Source organism: Peromyscus eremicus, chromosome 8a (assembly GCF_949786415.1).
Source record: "Peromyscus eremicus chromosome 8a, PerEre_H2_v1, whole genome shotgun sequence".
In the NCBI taxonomy this organism is placed as follows: domain Eukaryota; kingdom Metazoa; phylum Chordata; class Mammalia; order Rodentia; family Cricetidae; genus Peromyscus; species Peromyscus eremicus.
This window is the reverse complement of record NC_081423.1, coordinates 36,747,337-36,765,368: the sequence shown is the minus strand read 5'-3', so window position 1 is coordinate 36,765,368 and position 18,032 is coordinate 36,747,337. Positions and strand designations below refer to the sequence as shown.

Below are 18,032 nucleotides of genomic sequence, written 5' to 3'. Positions count from 1 at the left end.
TCCATGCTCCGGAGTTGAAGTTCCTAAACTCTGTTCTCTACTCACTCTAAAGAACTAACTCTAGGAAACACAGGTTTCCATTACTCTTATTTCAATATTCTTGAAGATTAAATGTCCCAAAGTTGGGAGCTTTGCAGAGGAGAGACCAAATTCTGAGTACTTACTACATTTAGCTATAATCAGATAATAACATAACAATAACATAATTCTTTTTGTCCATTTGTAAAAGACAGGGTATATCACATACTGTATTTACTGGAGAGATTAAGCAGCCTGCCGAAGTTACTAGCAGAGATAAGATGAGATTTCAGAAGCAGGGGACTTTCTAATCTTGTATGCCAAGCTGCTACCATGATAGCCCTTATTAAATCCTTTAAAGGAAAAGCCTGGACTTAAATAATTTATACATATAGACAGACATGTTTATGTTGTATAAATGTGGACTAACTCAGCTTTCTAATAGCCATGATAATTGACTAATTTTCGTTTATTTTATAACTCCTCAGGTAGATGTCTACATGAAATACAAAATTGTCCTTTATATTAAGCTTTTGATTACTGACTTGTTTGACACTTCTAGATAAAGTGTACACAAATGAAGAAACAAATTAAGAAAAAGAAGCAGCTGGGTGTGATGGCACAGATCTATAATCACAGCACTTGGGAGGCAGAGGCAGCTGGATTTCTGTGAGTTTAAACAGGTCTGATCTACAAAATGAATTCCAGCACAACCAAGGCTATATAGAGAGACCTTGTCTAAAAAAAATAAGGCAATAAATTAGCCAGTAATGGTGGGTGCTACAATGAAAATGAACAGTATAGTTAATTGAGGAGGTGCCAGAGGCCTGGCCTCTTCCAGGGACAAAACATTTAAGCTAGGGCCTGAGTGATAAGAGGGAGCAAGGTGTGCACAGTGGGGAGCCACAGCCATAGCAGGTACACAGTAGTGAGTGCAGCAGTGCCAGGACCAGGAGCAGGGCGTTTTGTGAAACAGACGGCAGGCGTAGTATGCTGTGCTGAATTGCCCTGGTGAGCAGTTTGGTTTTACTGAAAGTGCATGGCGAGGCAGAGCAGCCCTCCTGCCTGCTGTGTGGAGAATGGAGGATAATACTTAGGACCCGAAGCTATAAGGCCAGTGAGGAGAAAGACTGGCAAGGTGACCAAAGAGATAGTGGTGGAAGACTTGAGCATAGCCATGGGAGTGGGGAACAGCGATGGTGCCGGAGTTGACACACCTCACTTGGAAGGTGAGGGAAGGGAAGGGTTGAGGATTGTTTCTGCATGGTCTCACTTATGCAGCAGGCTCCCAGGGAACAAGGTGCTATTTCTGAAATGGGCAGGATTTGAGAGAGGAAAGGAAGAGTTCTGTGTTGGGTACTTTAATGCTTGTGTAGACTTCCAAATGAAGAATTCAAGCATGTGTTGCATATGGAGAGGGTGTGGTTACAGAAGGGAAGGGTACAGAGACTAGTTGACAAGTGGGTCTGAAGCTGCAGCGGTGGCCAGGTTGTTAAAGGTTGTAACTTGCAGACCAAGTGAAGCAAATATTTCAAGAGTCATTAAATCCTGAGATGTTGAAGAAGACAAGCTGAAAGGTGTCCTTGAATTTGACAAATTGGAGATTTTTGACTGGAAAGCCAGCAGTTGGAGTAGGGTGAAGAGAAAATGTAGGGGAGAAATGGTGACAGCACGTTGTGCTGGAAAGGGTGCCAGAACTTGGCATCATATCTAGAGGGAGCTGGGGGATCACTGATGCAATGGGAAGGTCTGCGGGGGACTCAGTCCTTGCTTACAGTGCATGGCTCTGCAGACCTGGGTTTTTGTGTGAGTTAACTGGTAGACTGCTATGTCCAGGAGCCCTCCAGCTGTCACACAGTGAGGCACCACGCAGTTACAGGTACATTAAAGAGGTCATAAAAGACTGCTAAAACCTGTCCTTTTCCTGAACCGCTGATTGAGCTGAGAGAATGAATGCCCTGGTGGGCTCGCCCGGCTGTCTGGCCTGGGGAAGGAAGGGCGTTTCCGCAGAGGAACATAAGGTATTGCACTGGTACGCAAGGGAGCTCTATGGAGCGAGCCAGGAGTGGGTAGCAGTGAGGAGATGCAGGGGTGCTTTCCACCTAGAAATTTAGCTTGCTTAAGGAGCAAAGCCAGACTGTTCAGTGAGGTCTTTTATCTACTAATCAGATGCATTCTTCTAAATAAGAAAAGTAGTAGTTATTTCCTTCAAATGGAGTCTGTGGGGTTTCTCCTGCATACAGTGGATATCTCAAGATTTATATTGTGATCCCTAAATTTGCCTTCTCCCCCTGCCAAAATAAGGGAGGGCATCTAAAATTTCACTCATTGTTTCGCCTCTTAGAATAAGAATGCTGTCGGTGTCATCGTCGCACAGTGGTCTATTTAAGGTAACACAGGAAGTTAGCAGTGCATTTTCGAGAAGAGCTGATTAGCATCTGTTATTAGTAATCATCTGAAACAGCAGCAAGCAGAAGCATTGGCAGAAACACGAGCCGAGAAGCAAGCATGTGTGGCTTAGGTGCATGACTCCCCCCACAGCACCACAGTTTCAATGAAATTGGAATACATCTCTTGCCCAAGGTGCTGTCCAGGATTTTGTTTCCCGATGTGAAACACTGTGTGTTACATCAAACTGCTTCTGAGACTCAGGAAACACGCATCTCCTGCGCTTGTATCTGAGAAACTCCCACAGCTCTGTATTTGAGGCAGAGCTCTCTGCCAGGCTGTTGAGAGCGTGGGTCTCAGCCTTCAAGGGGAGATCTGGTTGAGAACTTTATTCAGGACTTATCCTGTGCTGACCACAATGCATTATGGTTTCATACAATAGCATCCTGTGGGATTGATTACAAACCCAAAGATAGCCAGGGGCATTTCACATCTACTTCAGGGATGTTGTTTGTTTTAAGCAAACGTTTATCTTTTGATAATGGTTGAACCATTGCCTAATGTTAAAAGCTGGTATTTAGGAGGCTGGCTAAAGGAAATGAGTTTAATAAAGTCATTAATAGTTTTAATTTGGAAAAAAGTCACTTAAAGTTGCCATATTAAGGATTTTAAGTTCAGCAAGAAGAAATCCTAATTCATTTGGAACATGGTACTCACAATACCATTTCTGTTGGGCAGGAGGACTTCTGCTGACCCAAATGTAAGGAGGCAGAAAATTCTGGTATGGAGTTCTGGGGCAGTAGGAATATTAGTCAGCATTAAAAAGGCTAATCATGGAGGCTGGAGAGACAGTTCAGCAGTTAAGAGCATGTATTGCTCCTGCAGAACTTTGAGTTCAGTTCCCTGCACCCATATCAGGAAACTCACAACTGCCTGTAACTCCAGTTCTAGGGAATCCTATGCATCTCGGCTCCTTGGGCATCTATACTCATGTACATATGCTCACACAGACGTATATACATATACACATAATTAAACTTAAAAAAATTTGAAGGCTAATAAAGCATAGCCAGTTTTTTGGGCAGCCCATGCATCAAGTTTGGGACAGTTTTAAACACAAAGATGAAAAGAGTGTATGGAAAATGCCTTTGAAAGTATCTGCTTTTTTCAACCAGGATTTGCATTAATTTAGTTTTTATGCTTCCAGATTAAAATAATTACAAAAAAAGTCCATTTGTATTTGGTCTTTCCAGTTATTAGTCAGCGAGACTGCTTGAGGTATGGGGAAATCTGGGTCAAGGCTTGCCTTTGTGTATGCACTTGCTATTTTGAGCAGTAATCCAGATTTTGCATTGATTGCTTGTCTTCTCTGCTTGAGTCCTGTAGATGGTTTGAGGAGGGAAGGAAGCAAGAGCTGAAGAGGCCTTGAGGAAGGAGAAGCCTGGGTCTCTTTAGAGGATGCTGTTCTAACCTCTAAGCACCTGCTTTCTCATGTCTGCGTCTTAAGCCTTTGATTCTACACTGTTGGTCAGATGCTGAGGTGGAAAAGTAGCCTTTAAACAAAAACAACAGCCGGGCGGTGGTGGCACATGCCTTTAATCCCAGCACTCGGGAGGCAAAGCCAGGCGGATCTCTGTGAGTTTCAGGCCAGCCTGGGCTACCAAGTGAGTTCCAGGAAAGGCGCAAAGCTACACAGAGAAACCATGTCTCGAAAAACTAAAAAAACCAAACAAAACAGGAGGCCTGATGAGCGGCTCCATTTGTGACATCAGGCTGGAAGCTGCGTGTGCTTAGGAAGAGGGTAACTCAGGCTCACGGAAGCTCCTCGTCTAAAGAGCAAGTGTGGAAGGCAGTTGGCTGGCTTGGAAGCGGGGAAGAGCTGCTCCCCGCTGGTGCAGAAGCTCTGGTGCAGAGGTGCTGAAGTGGCGTTACAGTCCCTGGCACCCAAGGGTGCCTTTGTGAAGAAGCAGAGGGTATATGCTAGAACAGCTCCACGCGCTACAGTGACAGCTCTGGGTTAGGTTTGGTTTCCTTTAATTCTTTTTTAGAGCAGTTGTAGGTCTGTAACGTAATTGAGCAGAAAGTAAGTACAGAGATTGCTTACACCCCACCACGTCCATGCAGGCCCAGCTGCTTCCACCATCTGCTTCCCGCACTGGAGCTAGCAATGAGCCTGTGTTGCTGCTGCCACTGCCATGCGGAGTGTGCTCTGCATCCTTCACTGTGGACATGACCACAACGGTGTCTAAGAGAAGCCTCCCACCACAGTAGCTTCTTTAGCACAAGACTTTCTACTTTATGGCCGCATGATGCTGCCTTTCAAATGGGAACCTCCACACTTGTCATTTGGAAGATCACATTCTAGGGCTCAGGACCACCAGAATTACCATTCCTCTTCACAAAACGCAAAGGAGTATTGGAGAGATTCTTGAGGAACTCTTCAAGCTATTAGTGAATATTGAATTATAAGACTAAATAAGTTTATAAATTGCTATCTTCTTAGATCTTAGGAATTCTTACTCTCTTTTGAGAACCAATTTTTTTTATTTTTTTATTTATTTATTTTTTTTGGTTTTTCGAGACAGGGTTTCTCTGTGTAGCTTTACGCCTTTCCTGGAACTCGCTTGGGAGACCAGGCTGGCCTCAAACTCACAGAGATCCGCCTGGCTCTGCCTCCTGAGTGCTGGGATTAAAGGCATGCGCCACCACTGCCCGGCGAGAACCAATTTTTACCAGGAAAGCATACCGATTCACGTGCGCTAATACATTCATTTAGCTGACACACAGTACTCTAGGCCACAGCAGGACTATATGCTTGCCAGATAACCACTGTCCTCAACTGCCTCAAGCCCATGACATTTAAATTGGTGCCTCAGGAGAGATCTTAGATTTTTAGGGTCATCCTTTTATTTGTTTTAGGGATAGGTTTCATGTAGTGCTGTAACTCTGGCTAACCTTCAACTCGCTGTGTGGCCAAGGCTGGCCTTGAACTCTTGATCCTCCTGCTTCCACCCCATCCCCACCCCCACCCCCATCCCCACTCCCATGCCAGAATTACAGGCACATACCACAACTCATGGTTTTATTCAGTGCTGGCAATCAAACCCAGGGTCTTGTGCATGGTAGGCAAGTACTCTTCCAACTGAGCCACATCCCCAGTTCCTCTGGGTCATTCTTTACAGTACTTAATATTTAGTACCTGTAACAAGTGCTAAAGATGTGCCTCAGTCCATTGACAGCTCCAGGGCTGCTTGCCTTCCATCAGCTTGAGCCTGTCACTCACCTCTTCCTGTGGCAGCTGTCCCCACTTCTGCTCTCTCATATCATTCTCACCTCTACTGTCCCATTGTTTCTCTGCTAGGTTGATAAGTGGTTCCTGTTGTCGTTGTAGGAAAGACTTCCTCCTCCCTTCCCCATTGACCTCTACTCACAGTACCCTCACCAACTGAACAGTTTTGTTCTCTTAACACCCATGGTTTCCTGTCTTGTTTCTCCTTGGAATGCTCCCTTAAGACCTTTCCAAGTAGACGTGATTGTTCCTCCCTCTCAGGCCATATTATTGGTACCACATGTGTTACAGGTGATTTGTGCTTCGCCATACTTCACATCTACAAGTCACAGAACACACGTCAGGATAGGTGGAGATTGACGAGGTGACATTGCCTAAAACTCAACAAGGTGCTCCTGCATCACGAACCCTGTGTAGCCCTGGCTGTCCTGAACAACCTCTGTAGACCAGGGTGGTCTTGAACTCACCCCTGCCTCTGTCTCCAAAGTGCTGAGGTTAAAAGGTGTGCACCAACAACTCCTGGCCGGCTCACTCTGTTTTTGTTTTGTTGTTTTTTTCATGTAACTTTCATGTTCATGGAGGCATGCAATTCTTTTGTGTTCATAGAGGTGTGTGCTTCTAGCTTTTAATGTCTGTGTAATCCATAAAATAGATTTTGCCTATTTCAACCATTGACTTTAGGAAGCTTTCAGATTTGGCCACCACTGATGCTGCTGTATGTATGGCTTTGCATGCTTATGCAGATAGACCAGAAAGATAGCTTCTTAGAAATGAGGCCACTAGGTCAGAGGGTATGGTCATTAACTTGTTAATGCTAGATTGGCTCCCAAGAGCACTTACAAAGCATGTGTTTCCACTTGTTCTGGATAAAGCTGACGTTTCTCTATCATTTTAAGTTCATCACATATCCTTTAACACTCTTCATGGCATCATTTAATTTATATCTTCATAGTTCTATGCCTTAGATCTTCTCAATCCAAAGATTACAGATTTTTTTCTGGGTATTCTCCAGTGGTCTTCCTGACCAGCCTCCTGAGTAGTAGGTGTGTGCCACCACACTGGTTACTGTAACATTAATGTGTGTGTGTGTGTGTGTGTGTGTGTGTGTGTGTGTGTGTGTGTGTGTGTCACAGCATTCATGTAAAGGTCACCTGGTGTGTTGGGCCTCTGATGCTTTGATGTAGGGTCTGTCGTGTACAGCTGACCCCTGAGCTTCTAGGGACTCCATGTAGGAGAGCTGGATTTACAGGCACACATTACTGCATCCAGCCTTTATGTAGGATCTGGGAATCTGAACTTAGAGCCTCACACTTCCCACTTTAACTCTTAGTCATTGGAATTTTATTTTGGAGTTTGATACAAAGTCATGATGCTGGTTTTTTTTTTCTCCTTTCCAACAGTATTGAGATATTTCTAATTGATTTGAAATGTGAGTTATATTAATTATCAGAGGTTTTTATTTGTGTTAACGTCTAGATTTTCTTCTCTATCCACAAACTTTTTAATATTTCTTCCTGTCTCAGTACCAGAGTTTTATTTTTATGTTTTCTCTCTCAGAATTTTAGAATCTGTGTACAGATTTCATTGAATTCTCTTTTTAAATTCAATGCTTTGGTTGAATTTAAAATGCTGGGCTATTTTTGCTTTGGTTGCTTCTATTTATGGTGCGCTTGGAAAGAAGCTGTCTTTGCAACAGGGAATCTGCTGCCCCTGTGGACTCTTTGGAATGTGTCTCCTCTTCAGTCATTTCTTTTTGTGCTATTGAAAAGTTACGGCTTTTTCCTCTGGTGCTGGATATTTTTTAATTTCTTCCTATTTTATGCTTTTTATTGCCATTGTTAATAGGATCTGTGTGTGTGTGTGTGTGTGTGTGTGTGTGTGTGAGAGAGAGAGAGAGAGAGAGAGAGAGAGAGAGAGAGAGAGAGAGAGAGAGAGAATCATCTGTCCATCTTTTTTTTTTTTTTTTTTTTTGACTATGTAGCCTTATTTGTTGAAGAGGGTTTCTGGGTCCCATCACTTCAGCTGGCCATTGAGCTTAAGAGGGTCCTCCTGTATCCATCTCTGCAGTGATACGAGCCCCTGAGGCTGGCTTTTTATGAGAGTTTCTGGAGTTCTGAATGAAGACTTTCGCTGCATGTACTCTACTGGCTGACCCATCTCTGCCTCCACCGTTGTCTTTCCTGGCAGTGTTAGAAGCTAGGTAGTAGTACTATACAAATGGTTTGTTTTGAGATAGGGGCTCACTATGTATGTGGCCCTGGCTATCCTGGAGCTCATTATGTAGGGCAGGCTGGCCACTAACTCATAGAGACCGCCTGCTTCAGCCTCCTGAGTGCTGGTAAATGCTTGCACCACCATACCGAGGCTTATGTCTGGTTAACTTGATAATCTTTATAGTTGAGTTGATTTTCTTGAATTTTTAAGTACACAGTCAAGCCTCACATGCAGAGACAGTGGCGGACTCCCTTCTAGTGCTTATCATTTGCTCCTTCCCCTCCTGTTTACCAGGTTACTGTTTCAGAGCTCTGTGTGAGGCAGCATCTCTCTTGGTTACTGTGGGGGAAATGCTTGTGTCTGTGTTAGGTTGTGTTTGCTGTTGCGATCAGTGCCTGACTGAGACATTTTGGAAAAGAAAAGACATTTTTTCTATGTGTCACTTACCTCTGATTTTTACCAAAACTCAGTGTTAGTGCACCAAATGTTCCTTTTATACCCACTGGCTCATCAGTTTTTTGTTGTTGTGTTGTTTTGTTTTGGTTTTTTTTGTTGGGGGCAGGGGTTTGAAACAGGGTTTGTCAGTGTAGCCCTGGTTGTCCTGGAACTCACTCTGTAGAGCAGGCTGGCCTCAAACTCAAGAAATCTGCCTGCCTCTGCCTCCCAAGTGCTGGGATTAAAGGTGTGCACCCCTCACCCCCTGGCACTCATCCGTTTTTCTTTAGTCTGGTATGCAGTTGTATGCAGTAAGTTACCGTGGACAGTTTTCTTCCTGCTGTGCTGTTCTTGCTTTCTAGGGATAAATACCGCTCAGTAAACTGCAATGGTGTGCAGAGGTAGATGGTGTGCTTGTCTAAGATGTGCTTAACCCTGGGTTCCTTGCCAGCAGACAGGTCTACACCACGGCATGTGGTCTATTCAGTGCCCTTACAACTAAACTCAGTTCTGTTTCAGATGCTTGTTTCTGTCATGATGGGTAAAACAGGCCCAAAAGTTTTTGCTCTCTGATCTCTCTCTCCTTGCTTTGTAATACTTTGTATACCCAGAAGGTAGGCACACCTTGAGGATTTGATAATACTCAGACACCATCTTGTCTGCTCACTGCCTTAAAAACGATCATAATCAAAGTATCCTAGCCACTTTCTCTGTCTGTTTGCATAGTGACTGGAGGTTGAAGAGATAATGTGTGACTTTGAGCATGGGGTATCTTTCAGAAGGTGACGTGTATTGGTAACCACTCCTGTCAGTGCTGCTCCGTCAGGTGGGCTACTGCAGCCACCTCTGTCATTCCCAGAGGCTGCCTAATGTGCTGGAAACTCCCAGAGAGACCTGATCTTAGTAACAGGAGGCAGCTCTCTGACACCCCGAGCAGGCTGGCTTTCTGTACTGAACTCTCTCCCCTGCTGTGGGTCTCAGCAGAGACTGCACGCTCCTGCCTTCCTGGTGTGTGTTCTCATGTTAGTTATCAACTTGATAACTAACAATTCAATAACATTTTTTAAATGCCATTTATAAAATTAGGATCATGGTGTATAAAGCTATGGAAGGGTAGTGTTCACACATGATTAGTTCCTAGAACATTATGTGACGTATTTTTTGTGATTTTTCCTTTTTGAAGAAAATAATAGCTGGCTTGTCTTCTCTTTATGAAAAAAAGCATAAAATGTTCGGCTGAGATGAGCATGAATTAGCAAATGGAGACTTGGTGAAGCAGAATAGTTTTTTTCCAGGCTTTACTACTTCAGCAGCCCTCCATCTGATATTTAGACGTATTTATGTTGAGTCATTTCTTTCTCTTTAGCTGATGATCAGAAGATCACAGAATGATTGTACAGAGGCAGTGGCATTACGTTTAGTTTCTTTTTTTGTATATATCAGATAAGAGGCCTGCAAATGGAAGGGAGTCCGCTCACATCCTTTGCATGGTGATAGCGGTGAAACCTGCCTTCTTACCACGGCAGCGACTTTTGTAGCTGATAGTCCTGCCCCCCTGATCTGAGGTAGCCAGGGCAGGCATGGCACTCAGTTTTAACAAGCAACTTTGGCTTTCACAAATACTCTTGTTCAGTGTCTAGAGACTGCTGCTTTAAAAGAGAGTTGGCAGGAAGGGCACACTGTGGCGGTCAGTGCGTGATAGGATAGGACTTGTGACTGAGTAAAGGGTCAGGCTTCTGAGTAAGTCATCCTTTTGAGCCAAAGCTGCCTTTGGGGAGATACAGTTCTCACGGATCTGAGAAATACAAGAGCATAAGGGGCTGGCTTTTGAACAGTTCTAGGAGCTGGACATGGTGGCACACATCTTTAGTCCCAGCACTTACAAGGCAGAGGCAAGTGGATCTCTGAGTTTGAGGCCAGCCTGGTCTACAAGACAGCCCAGGGCTATATAGAGACCCTGTCTCAAAAAAAAAAAAAAAAAAAAATTCTAGAATTTCAGAGCCTTGCTTCTGCTCTGTGACAAGGTTCCCTGGCTAGCTGTACATGCCCTCACCTTTAGCACATAGGTCTGCCTACAGCAGGCCTCCTGTGGGTACCAGGGAGGCTGCCCCTCCAGTGTGCTCTCAGGGCCTAGGAAAGAAGCCTGTTAAAGCTTTATTCTCTGAAAGATTTGGGGGATTTGTTTTGAGATAGGGACTCACCGTGTAGCTTTGGGGAACTTGCTATGTAGATCAGGTGGCCTCAAATTTATGGATATCTGCCTCCTGGGTGCTGAGATTAAAGGTGTGCACCGCCACACTCAACTCTGCAGTTTCTGAGTACTCCAAGTAGTACTTGGGTCCCAGAATAAAAACGGAGACATGTGAAGACTTGGGACCTTGCTTATGCCTAGCAGTTTCAGTGCCAGGGAAACAGCACAGCTTAGTCCTGTGTAACTTCTTCTAGCCCTTTTCATATTCAACTTTCATAATTGAAATACTGGGGCAATGGTGTTATCTGTATTATTATTACATATATTACATATTGACACAGTTTAGCATAAACTATTGCATAGCTATTCTATATCTTTCATATAAATAGTATATATTGTACCAAGTAAAAGTGGCTTCCTTTTTTCAGAGCAATAATGAAATTTCACAGTATGAAGATGGAAGAAATCAACAAAATTATTCGTGATCTTTGGCGGAGTACCTATCGTGGACAAGGTAAGTAATATATGGTGTGTCCCAGATGCTTGTTCCAAAGCTCTGTCCACGGCCTCCCCTGTATGACCTTACCATGCCAGCATTACCTTCTTAGACCTCTTCCTGAGCATTTCTTTGAGATTTTTCTAAGAATTCTTATCTTTGCAATATCTTATAACAGAAAGAAAATGCAAAGTTTCTGTTCCAAAGCCCTGTAGGACTCATTGTCTGTAGCAGACACAATGGGCTGATGACATAATGGTTTCTGTGAAAGCGCAGATAGGGATAGGCCCAAATGTGATAAGAAAACTACCCAAAGGAAACTTAGCAAAGGAGCCAGCCCAGGCTGGGGGCGGGCCATCCAGGCTGCATCTTGGCAGACCACGTGGCTCCCGGGTCCTCCTGGCCAGAGAGTTTGCAAGGCAGCCAGTGCTCCCAAGGCCATCAGACTCACTGTTGTCCCCAGACTTCTTGGATGATGTGTATAAATGACAGGGGTACAGTGTGGGTTCTATAAAATACTCTGCTTTCTGTATCAGATATTGAATACATAGAAATTCGATCAGATGCTGATGAAAACGTCTCGGCTTCTGACAAAAGACGGAATTACAACTACCGAGTGGTAATGCTGAAGGGGGACACAGCCTTGGACATGCGGGGACGATGCAGTGCTGGACAAAAGGCAGGTATCTCAGCAATCTAGGGAGCCAACTTAAAGAGCTAAAAGATGGACCTGATGTTGTGGAAGCCTTGGACTACCCTCAAATGAAGGAGAAGTCCTTACAGCTTCCTTGCCACCTCGTGAAGAAGACAGACACAGCTATCTCATGGCACCATCCCGCTGCCAGCTAACATGCCCTGGTAGCACCCTGAAGAGAACGGAAGAAAAGGGTCAAAGTTACTCATTTTCACTTCCACAGCATTTCTTCTCAGAGAAAGGTCACTGCTTCATGGGCCCCCAAAAATACAGTCTGGTATCAAAATGGGCAGGAAATCTCAGAATTAATAGTAAATATACTGCCAGTTATAAATAATACTAGCAGGGGGAGGGATGTAGCTCAGCTGATAGAGTGCTTGCCCAACATGAACAGGCTTTGGCTTGACCCCCACCACTACCTAAACATGTCTATAATCCCAACTCTAGGGAGGGGAGGTGGGGGCAAGAGAATCAGAAGTTCAAAGTCATCCTTGGCTCTAGACTGAGTCTGAGGCCAGCCTGAGCTACACAAGACCCTGTCTCAGATGAACAAAGAACACTAGCAAACTGGGGCCCGAGTTGAACCAATGACGGATTCTGAGCTGGGTCATTGAGAATATAGCCTCTGCACAGGACTTAATCCCCAGCACCAGCACCTCAGCCTAGCCTTGGGCTGGGCCTTAGACCAAGGGCTCAATCTGACCACTGGTCCTACTGGAGGCCCCTGGAGGACGACAGTGGGTAGCAGGAAGGTAGGTGGGTTTGAGAAATGTTTTAATAAGGCTGGAACATGAGACCTGCATTCCAGAGCACGGGGAGGTCCTGAATGTTGATTTCTGTTAACCGTACACAAGGATGCAGATTCTCAACTTTCATATTAAAGCAGATTTTTCATAAAATTTTGAAGGCTTAGAAAATAATGCCATATTATTCATATAATTATCCCAGTTGTTGCCAGCCCAGACCGCTAACACCAATTTCAGGCAATGCATATTACTATACCAATCATAGTCTGAAGAAATGACTAATTTGTGATCTATAGACAGTATCCCTACTTGATTTGTTGGTGATGTCTAGTATTCATTATAAAGGAGTTTGGAACATGGTCTCTGAGCAAAAGTCAGTTTCCTGTAGCTGCTCTTAGGTTGTGAACAGTGGCAGCACTCGCTTCCTGGTGTAGGAGAGTTGTGAGATGATTGGTTTGGTTATGGGCTGGCCAGCAGCCTGCATGTCAGCGGCTGGTGGTAGGTTGGCAGCTGTGCGACACACAGGCAGGAAGGAAGGGTCTGTCCCCCAAGGGGCAGTAGGCTTCTGCAGTCTGCTGGCTGCCCTGGACATCAGAGGGAAGGTGTGCCCTGCCCTGCAGTCAGCAGGCAGTGGGCAGTGGGCAGTGGGATGGGAGCTCACCCAAAAGCCTTCTGCCTTCCCCGAACAGTCTGAGTCTTTGCTGTGCCTCTTCAGCCCTGAGAGGACTAGGACGGAGTCTGAGGGTTTAACGTTTGATTTTTAGTAACTATGACTGGACTCAGTGGACTCCTAGAGGTAAGTACAAATAGACTCTTTCCCCTCACTGTCACAATTACACAAGCAGACACTTTGATGTGATTTAGAACACACTTAGCTGGTTTCTCTTTTGGACCAGAGCACGTGGAGTTAAAGTCCCTGTGAAGCTCAGGAAAATGTAATGTGTTTGCATTTTCCAACAAGTTTCATCATTGAGAAACTCTAAGGGCCAGATCAAAAAGTTTTAAGGCTAGGTGTGACGACATAACACCTTTTAGCCCCGTGCTCAGAAGGCAGAGGCAGGCAGACCTCTCAAGAGTTTGGTGCCAGCATGGTCTACAGAGTGAGTTCCAGGTGAATCTTGGACTTCTGCTGATAAACTGTAATGCATCGCCCCTTAGCCTGTGATGGCAGCTTTTTTTAATAGAAGTGGAATGCTGGCAGTGCTGTTTCTCAGTGTTTTGTTTCAGTGCAAATGATAGGCTGAGAATGTGGCTGATGGCCCACCTTCCAGAAAAGCATGAATCTACAATGAACTGTCCCTAACATCAGTGACCTGTGACATTTCCCACCTCCTACTACCTTTTTGTTTTTGGAGACAGGGTCTTACTGTGTAGTTGGGTTAGCCTAGAACTCAGAGGTCCACCTGCTTTTGCTTCCTGAGTGCTGGGAACAAAGGTGTCACCACCATACTCAGTTCATTTCACCGTCCCCTTCTAAAGAAGGCTGCTGTGCAACTTCTCTTCAGGTGTTGGCCTCTCTCATCATCCGCTTGGCATTGGCTGAAACCTTCTGTCTGAACTGTGGCATCCTTGCCTTGGATGAGCCCACGACAAATCTTGACCGAGAAAACATTGAATCTCTTGCACATGCTTTGGTTGAGTAAGTATTTCAAGTTTGGGGCAGATTGTAATTTTTTTTTAAATACCAGTAGCAGAGATGGGTGTGGTGGCGCACGCCTTTAATGCCAGCACTTGGAGGGAGAGGCAGGCAGATCTCTGAGTTCAGGGCCAGCCTTGTCCACATAGTGAATTCCAGGCCAGCCAGTGAGACCCTGTTTGAAAAAAAGAAAAACAGTTGAGACTAGGCTTTGTACTTCAAGACCAGTACTTTGTACTTTCAGTAGTAATTCTCCAGATTTTCTTAGAGGGGCTGGAGAGATGGCTCAATGATTAAGAACACTGGCTGCTCTTCCAGAGGATGGGAGTTCAATTCCCAGCACCCACATGGTGGCTCACAGCTCTAACTCCAGTTCCAGAGGATTAGACACCCTCACACAGACATACATGCAGACAAAACACCAATGCATCTAAAATAAAAAGAGCTAGAGTATTGAGGCACAGGCATATCCTGCCTCTCCCTAAGTGTTCATAGGCCATGTAAAGGTGAGGAGTTCTGAGCTTTCTCTGGATTTCCTGTGAACGCGCCAATGTCAAGCACTGGAGTCAGTATGTGCCCTGGCCAGACACTCAGAGCTGGTGGTAGTAGAGCTGGGACTGTCTGTCACATGTCACATGACTACCGTGAAGAGTGAGAGCTTTAATGGAGAAAGCATCCAGGTAAGTAAGTAGATGATGCCAGGGACTAGACTGTAGTCATTGTGTACCCATTCCTCATGTCCGAAAGGCTCCAGGGCAGGGCGGCAGCTTTTACCTGTGCACACCCCTGCCTCCAGAAGAGCTCTGACAGCACCGATGTCCTGCTCCAGCCAGCTCTTCATAGTCCTGGGGCGCCAGCAAGAAAAGAGGGGGGGTGGTATCGAAACATGAAGTGCATCCAGCCCCAGGCATGTGATAAACAAGTGTGAGTTAAAACTCTTGTTGCAGCTCACTCATAGCTGATACCTCAGCATGCTGATGATGAGCAAAAATGTCCCCAGTACACCCACTCAGGCCCTCTGTGTGTCACAGCACTGATGCATCTAGTGACTGGTGGTGGCAGAATTCTAAGTAGACGTGGCTCTTCAGAAGGCAGTGTTATTCCCCTACCTGTTGTCTGCCTGAATTACTTTTAGACTTTCAGAGAAGTCTAGCAGCAGGTCAGGAGAGTCTAGGCAGGCGAGCGAGCTGGGCTCTTGTGGTTGAATGGTTTAGGTTTTCCCAGAAGACTTTCCCCTACGTGAATAGCGACTTAGGATCTTGGGGAACTGGTCCAAATTCTTGACCTGGTTCTTAGCCATATGAGTGGGGAGTGGGACTCTGCATCCCTGCATCCCACTGTGTGGGAAGGAGATAGGACTCCTTACCTGCCTAGGTTGAAGGCCCCAGCCTTTCCCCATTTCCTGCAGGGCAGCCAAAGGCCCTGTCACACGTGGCACAGGAAAAGCTTGGTTGCCACACAGCTGTTCTTGTATCTGACAAGATTTCCAGTGGTTTTTCCAAATGTATGTCCATTAGTAAAAAGGTGTTCTCAATGTATTGTTTCAGGATCATAAAAAGTCGCTCACAGCAGCGTAACTTCCAGCTTCTGGTAATTACTCACGATGAAGATTTCGTGGAGCTCTTGGGGCGATCTGAGTATGTGGAGAAATTCTACAGGATTAGGAAGAACATGGACCAGTGCTCAGAGATTGTGACGTGCAACATTAACTCCCTGGTCTCTTATGTTCACTGACTTGTTTTGGTAGGGAAATAGCCTATGTGAAGGGAACCATGTCGGGAGGGTTTGAGAGGACCCAAGATCCTGGGGCTGCCTCAATTGAAGGCTAACTGATGTTCCTCTGAACACAGTCCCCGCGGACCTAGCGACCTCCCAGTTCTGCTCAGCCGTTCATCTTCCGGCCAACTGAAGATCACCCAAATGAGTGACACTTCTCAGAGCAGTGCTGACTGGGGTGGAGGGGGGTGCTGCTGCTTTGGTGATTTATGGGGTGGGCATTTTAAAACTGTTAGTATTTTGTTTGAAGCTTTGAAGTGAGATTTAATAACTGGCTTGGCTTTAACATGAATCCGTGTATATAACCTATCATTGAGTGGAGGCTGGCAGTGTGACAGAAGCCATAGATGGTCGTCTGATGGAGTACCCAGTTCCCTCCCCATGCAGCCCTGCCAGATAGTTATTCTGCCCATGTGTTAGAGAGGAAATTCCCCTCCTGACCTGCCCATCATTTGGAAACCTGTCACTCTCTTCTCTGTCGTGTGTATCCACTTGGCCTGACCATTAATCCCAGTTACTCTCACCCACAGCTGGGCCTGCTCCCCATGAACAGACCTGCAAGGGCAAACCTCAGTTTCATTCCAGAGACCAATCTGCTGAATTCCAGTCCACATTTCCATGGAATTGCCAGCTGAAGCCTTCTGTGGATATTCTGTGTAGACAGGGTCCATCAAAGTCACGTGCTTGCAGATGCCACTTTACAGCTCTATCATGGAGTTGGTTAGGCCTGCTCTGCACAGTCTGCAGATCCGATGGGCAGCAGCTCTAGAACAGGGCTCATTTTTTCCACTCATGACTGTTTCCTTCAGATTATGAGTGGAAAAATGATAAATTCAATGCATACTGAAAATAGATAAGGAAAATTAGTTTAAAAAACAATTCTTTGGTGTATATATATACAACTTTATCATTTATTAAAGACAAAAGCAAATATTTGTGTACTAATGGCATGGATGTAATTGTTTTGCACATAGAGTTAGTTAAATCTTAATGGAATGTTTAATACTTCAGGAGGACATAAAACATCTTCAACATTTTTGAGAGTTGATTGGTAGTTTGATTCTATAATCAATTTTTAAAGTTGCTTCACATAGCCAGGTATGATATCCCAGCAGAGGCAGGTGGATCTCTGAGTTCAAGGCCAGCTGTATATACATAGCAAGACTTTGTCTCAGAAAGCAAATATTTTTCACAGATACATGTATAAAATGCAGGGGAATGTTTTTGTCCATTTATAATGTTTTTGGAAATTCTGTCACTCCCAAACCAAAATGCTGTGGGATGTCTTTTTGTATGCTGTGAATATGTGTTACTCCCATTGGCTAATAAATAAAGCTGCATTGGCCTCTGGCAGGGCAGGATGGAGCCAGGTGGGAAAATCCAAGAGAGACAGTGAGAGGAGAAAGGAGAGGCAGGGGAAACGCTGAAGCGCCCGTCCAGGAGCAACATGTAATGGGACGCAGGTAAAGCCACAGGACACGTGGAGAAACAGAATAATAGTTACGGGTTGAGTTAAGTTATAAGAGCTAGCTAGTAAGAAGCCTGAGCCATAGGCCATAGAATTTGCAATTAATTTTAAGCCTCTGAGTGATTATTGTATAACCAGCTGCGGGACCTCACGGCCGGGACTGGGCCGGATGGGACCGGAGAAACTTATAACACCAAAATTCATTTCCTGTATAAGAAAGGGCCTCTAGTCCAGGCTGGTCTTTAACTTAGTTAAAAACCTTGAACTTCTGATCCTCTGCCTCCCAAGTGCTTGGATTACAAGCATGCACTACTATGCCTGGTTTATGTGGTGCTGGGAATTGAACCCAGGGTTCATACATGATAGCCAAGCACTCTACTGACTGGGCTATATCACTGGTCCCAAATTATTTAATGATTGGTCACTCTATGAAACTCAAATCAACAACTCAATTTTTTTTTTAAAATATTTATTTTTATGTGTCTGGATGTTCTGCCTGCCTGTATGTCTGTGCACCATGTTCCTGCAGTGCCCACAGAGGAGGGTCTCAGATCTCTAGGGCTGGCATTGCAGATGGTTGTGAGCCACCATATGGGTGCTGGGAATTGAACCCTGGTCCTTTGGAAGAGCAGTCATTGCTCTTAACCAACTAGCCATCTCCCCAGCCCCAGAATTTTTAAA

The 18,032-nt window shown here is 45.0% G+C and overlaps 1 protein-coding gene across 1 annotated transcript in view; it reads left to right on the top strand.

Moving 5' to 3' along the window:
• Rad50 (RAD50 double strand break repair protein) overlaps positions 1-17,456 on the top strand; it is a 58,952-nt gene extending 41,496 nt beyond the window's left edge. The window contains exons 22-25 of the mRNA XM_059270550.1: positions 10,964-11,049; positions 11,568-11,710; positions 13,977-14,110; positions 15,655-17,456. Of these exons, the coding sequence (XP_059126533.1) occupies positions 10,964-11,049; positions 11,568-11,710; positions 13,977-14,110; positions 15,655-15,841 (550 nt within the window). The 3' untranslated portion in view covers positions 15,842-17,456. The remainder of the gene's footprint in view (positions 1-10,963; positions 11,050-11,567; positions 11,711-13,976; positions 14,111-15,654) is intronic.
• The last annotated feature ends 576 nt before the right edge of the window (positions 17,457-18,032 follow it).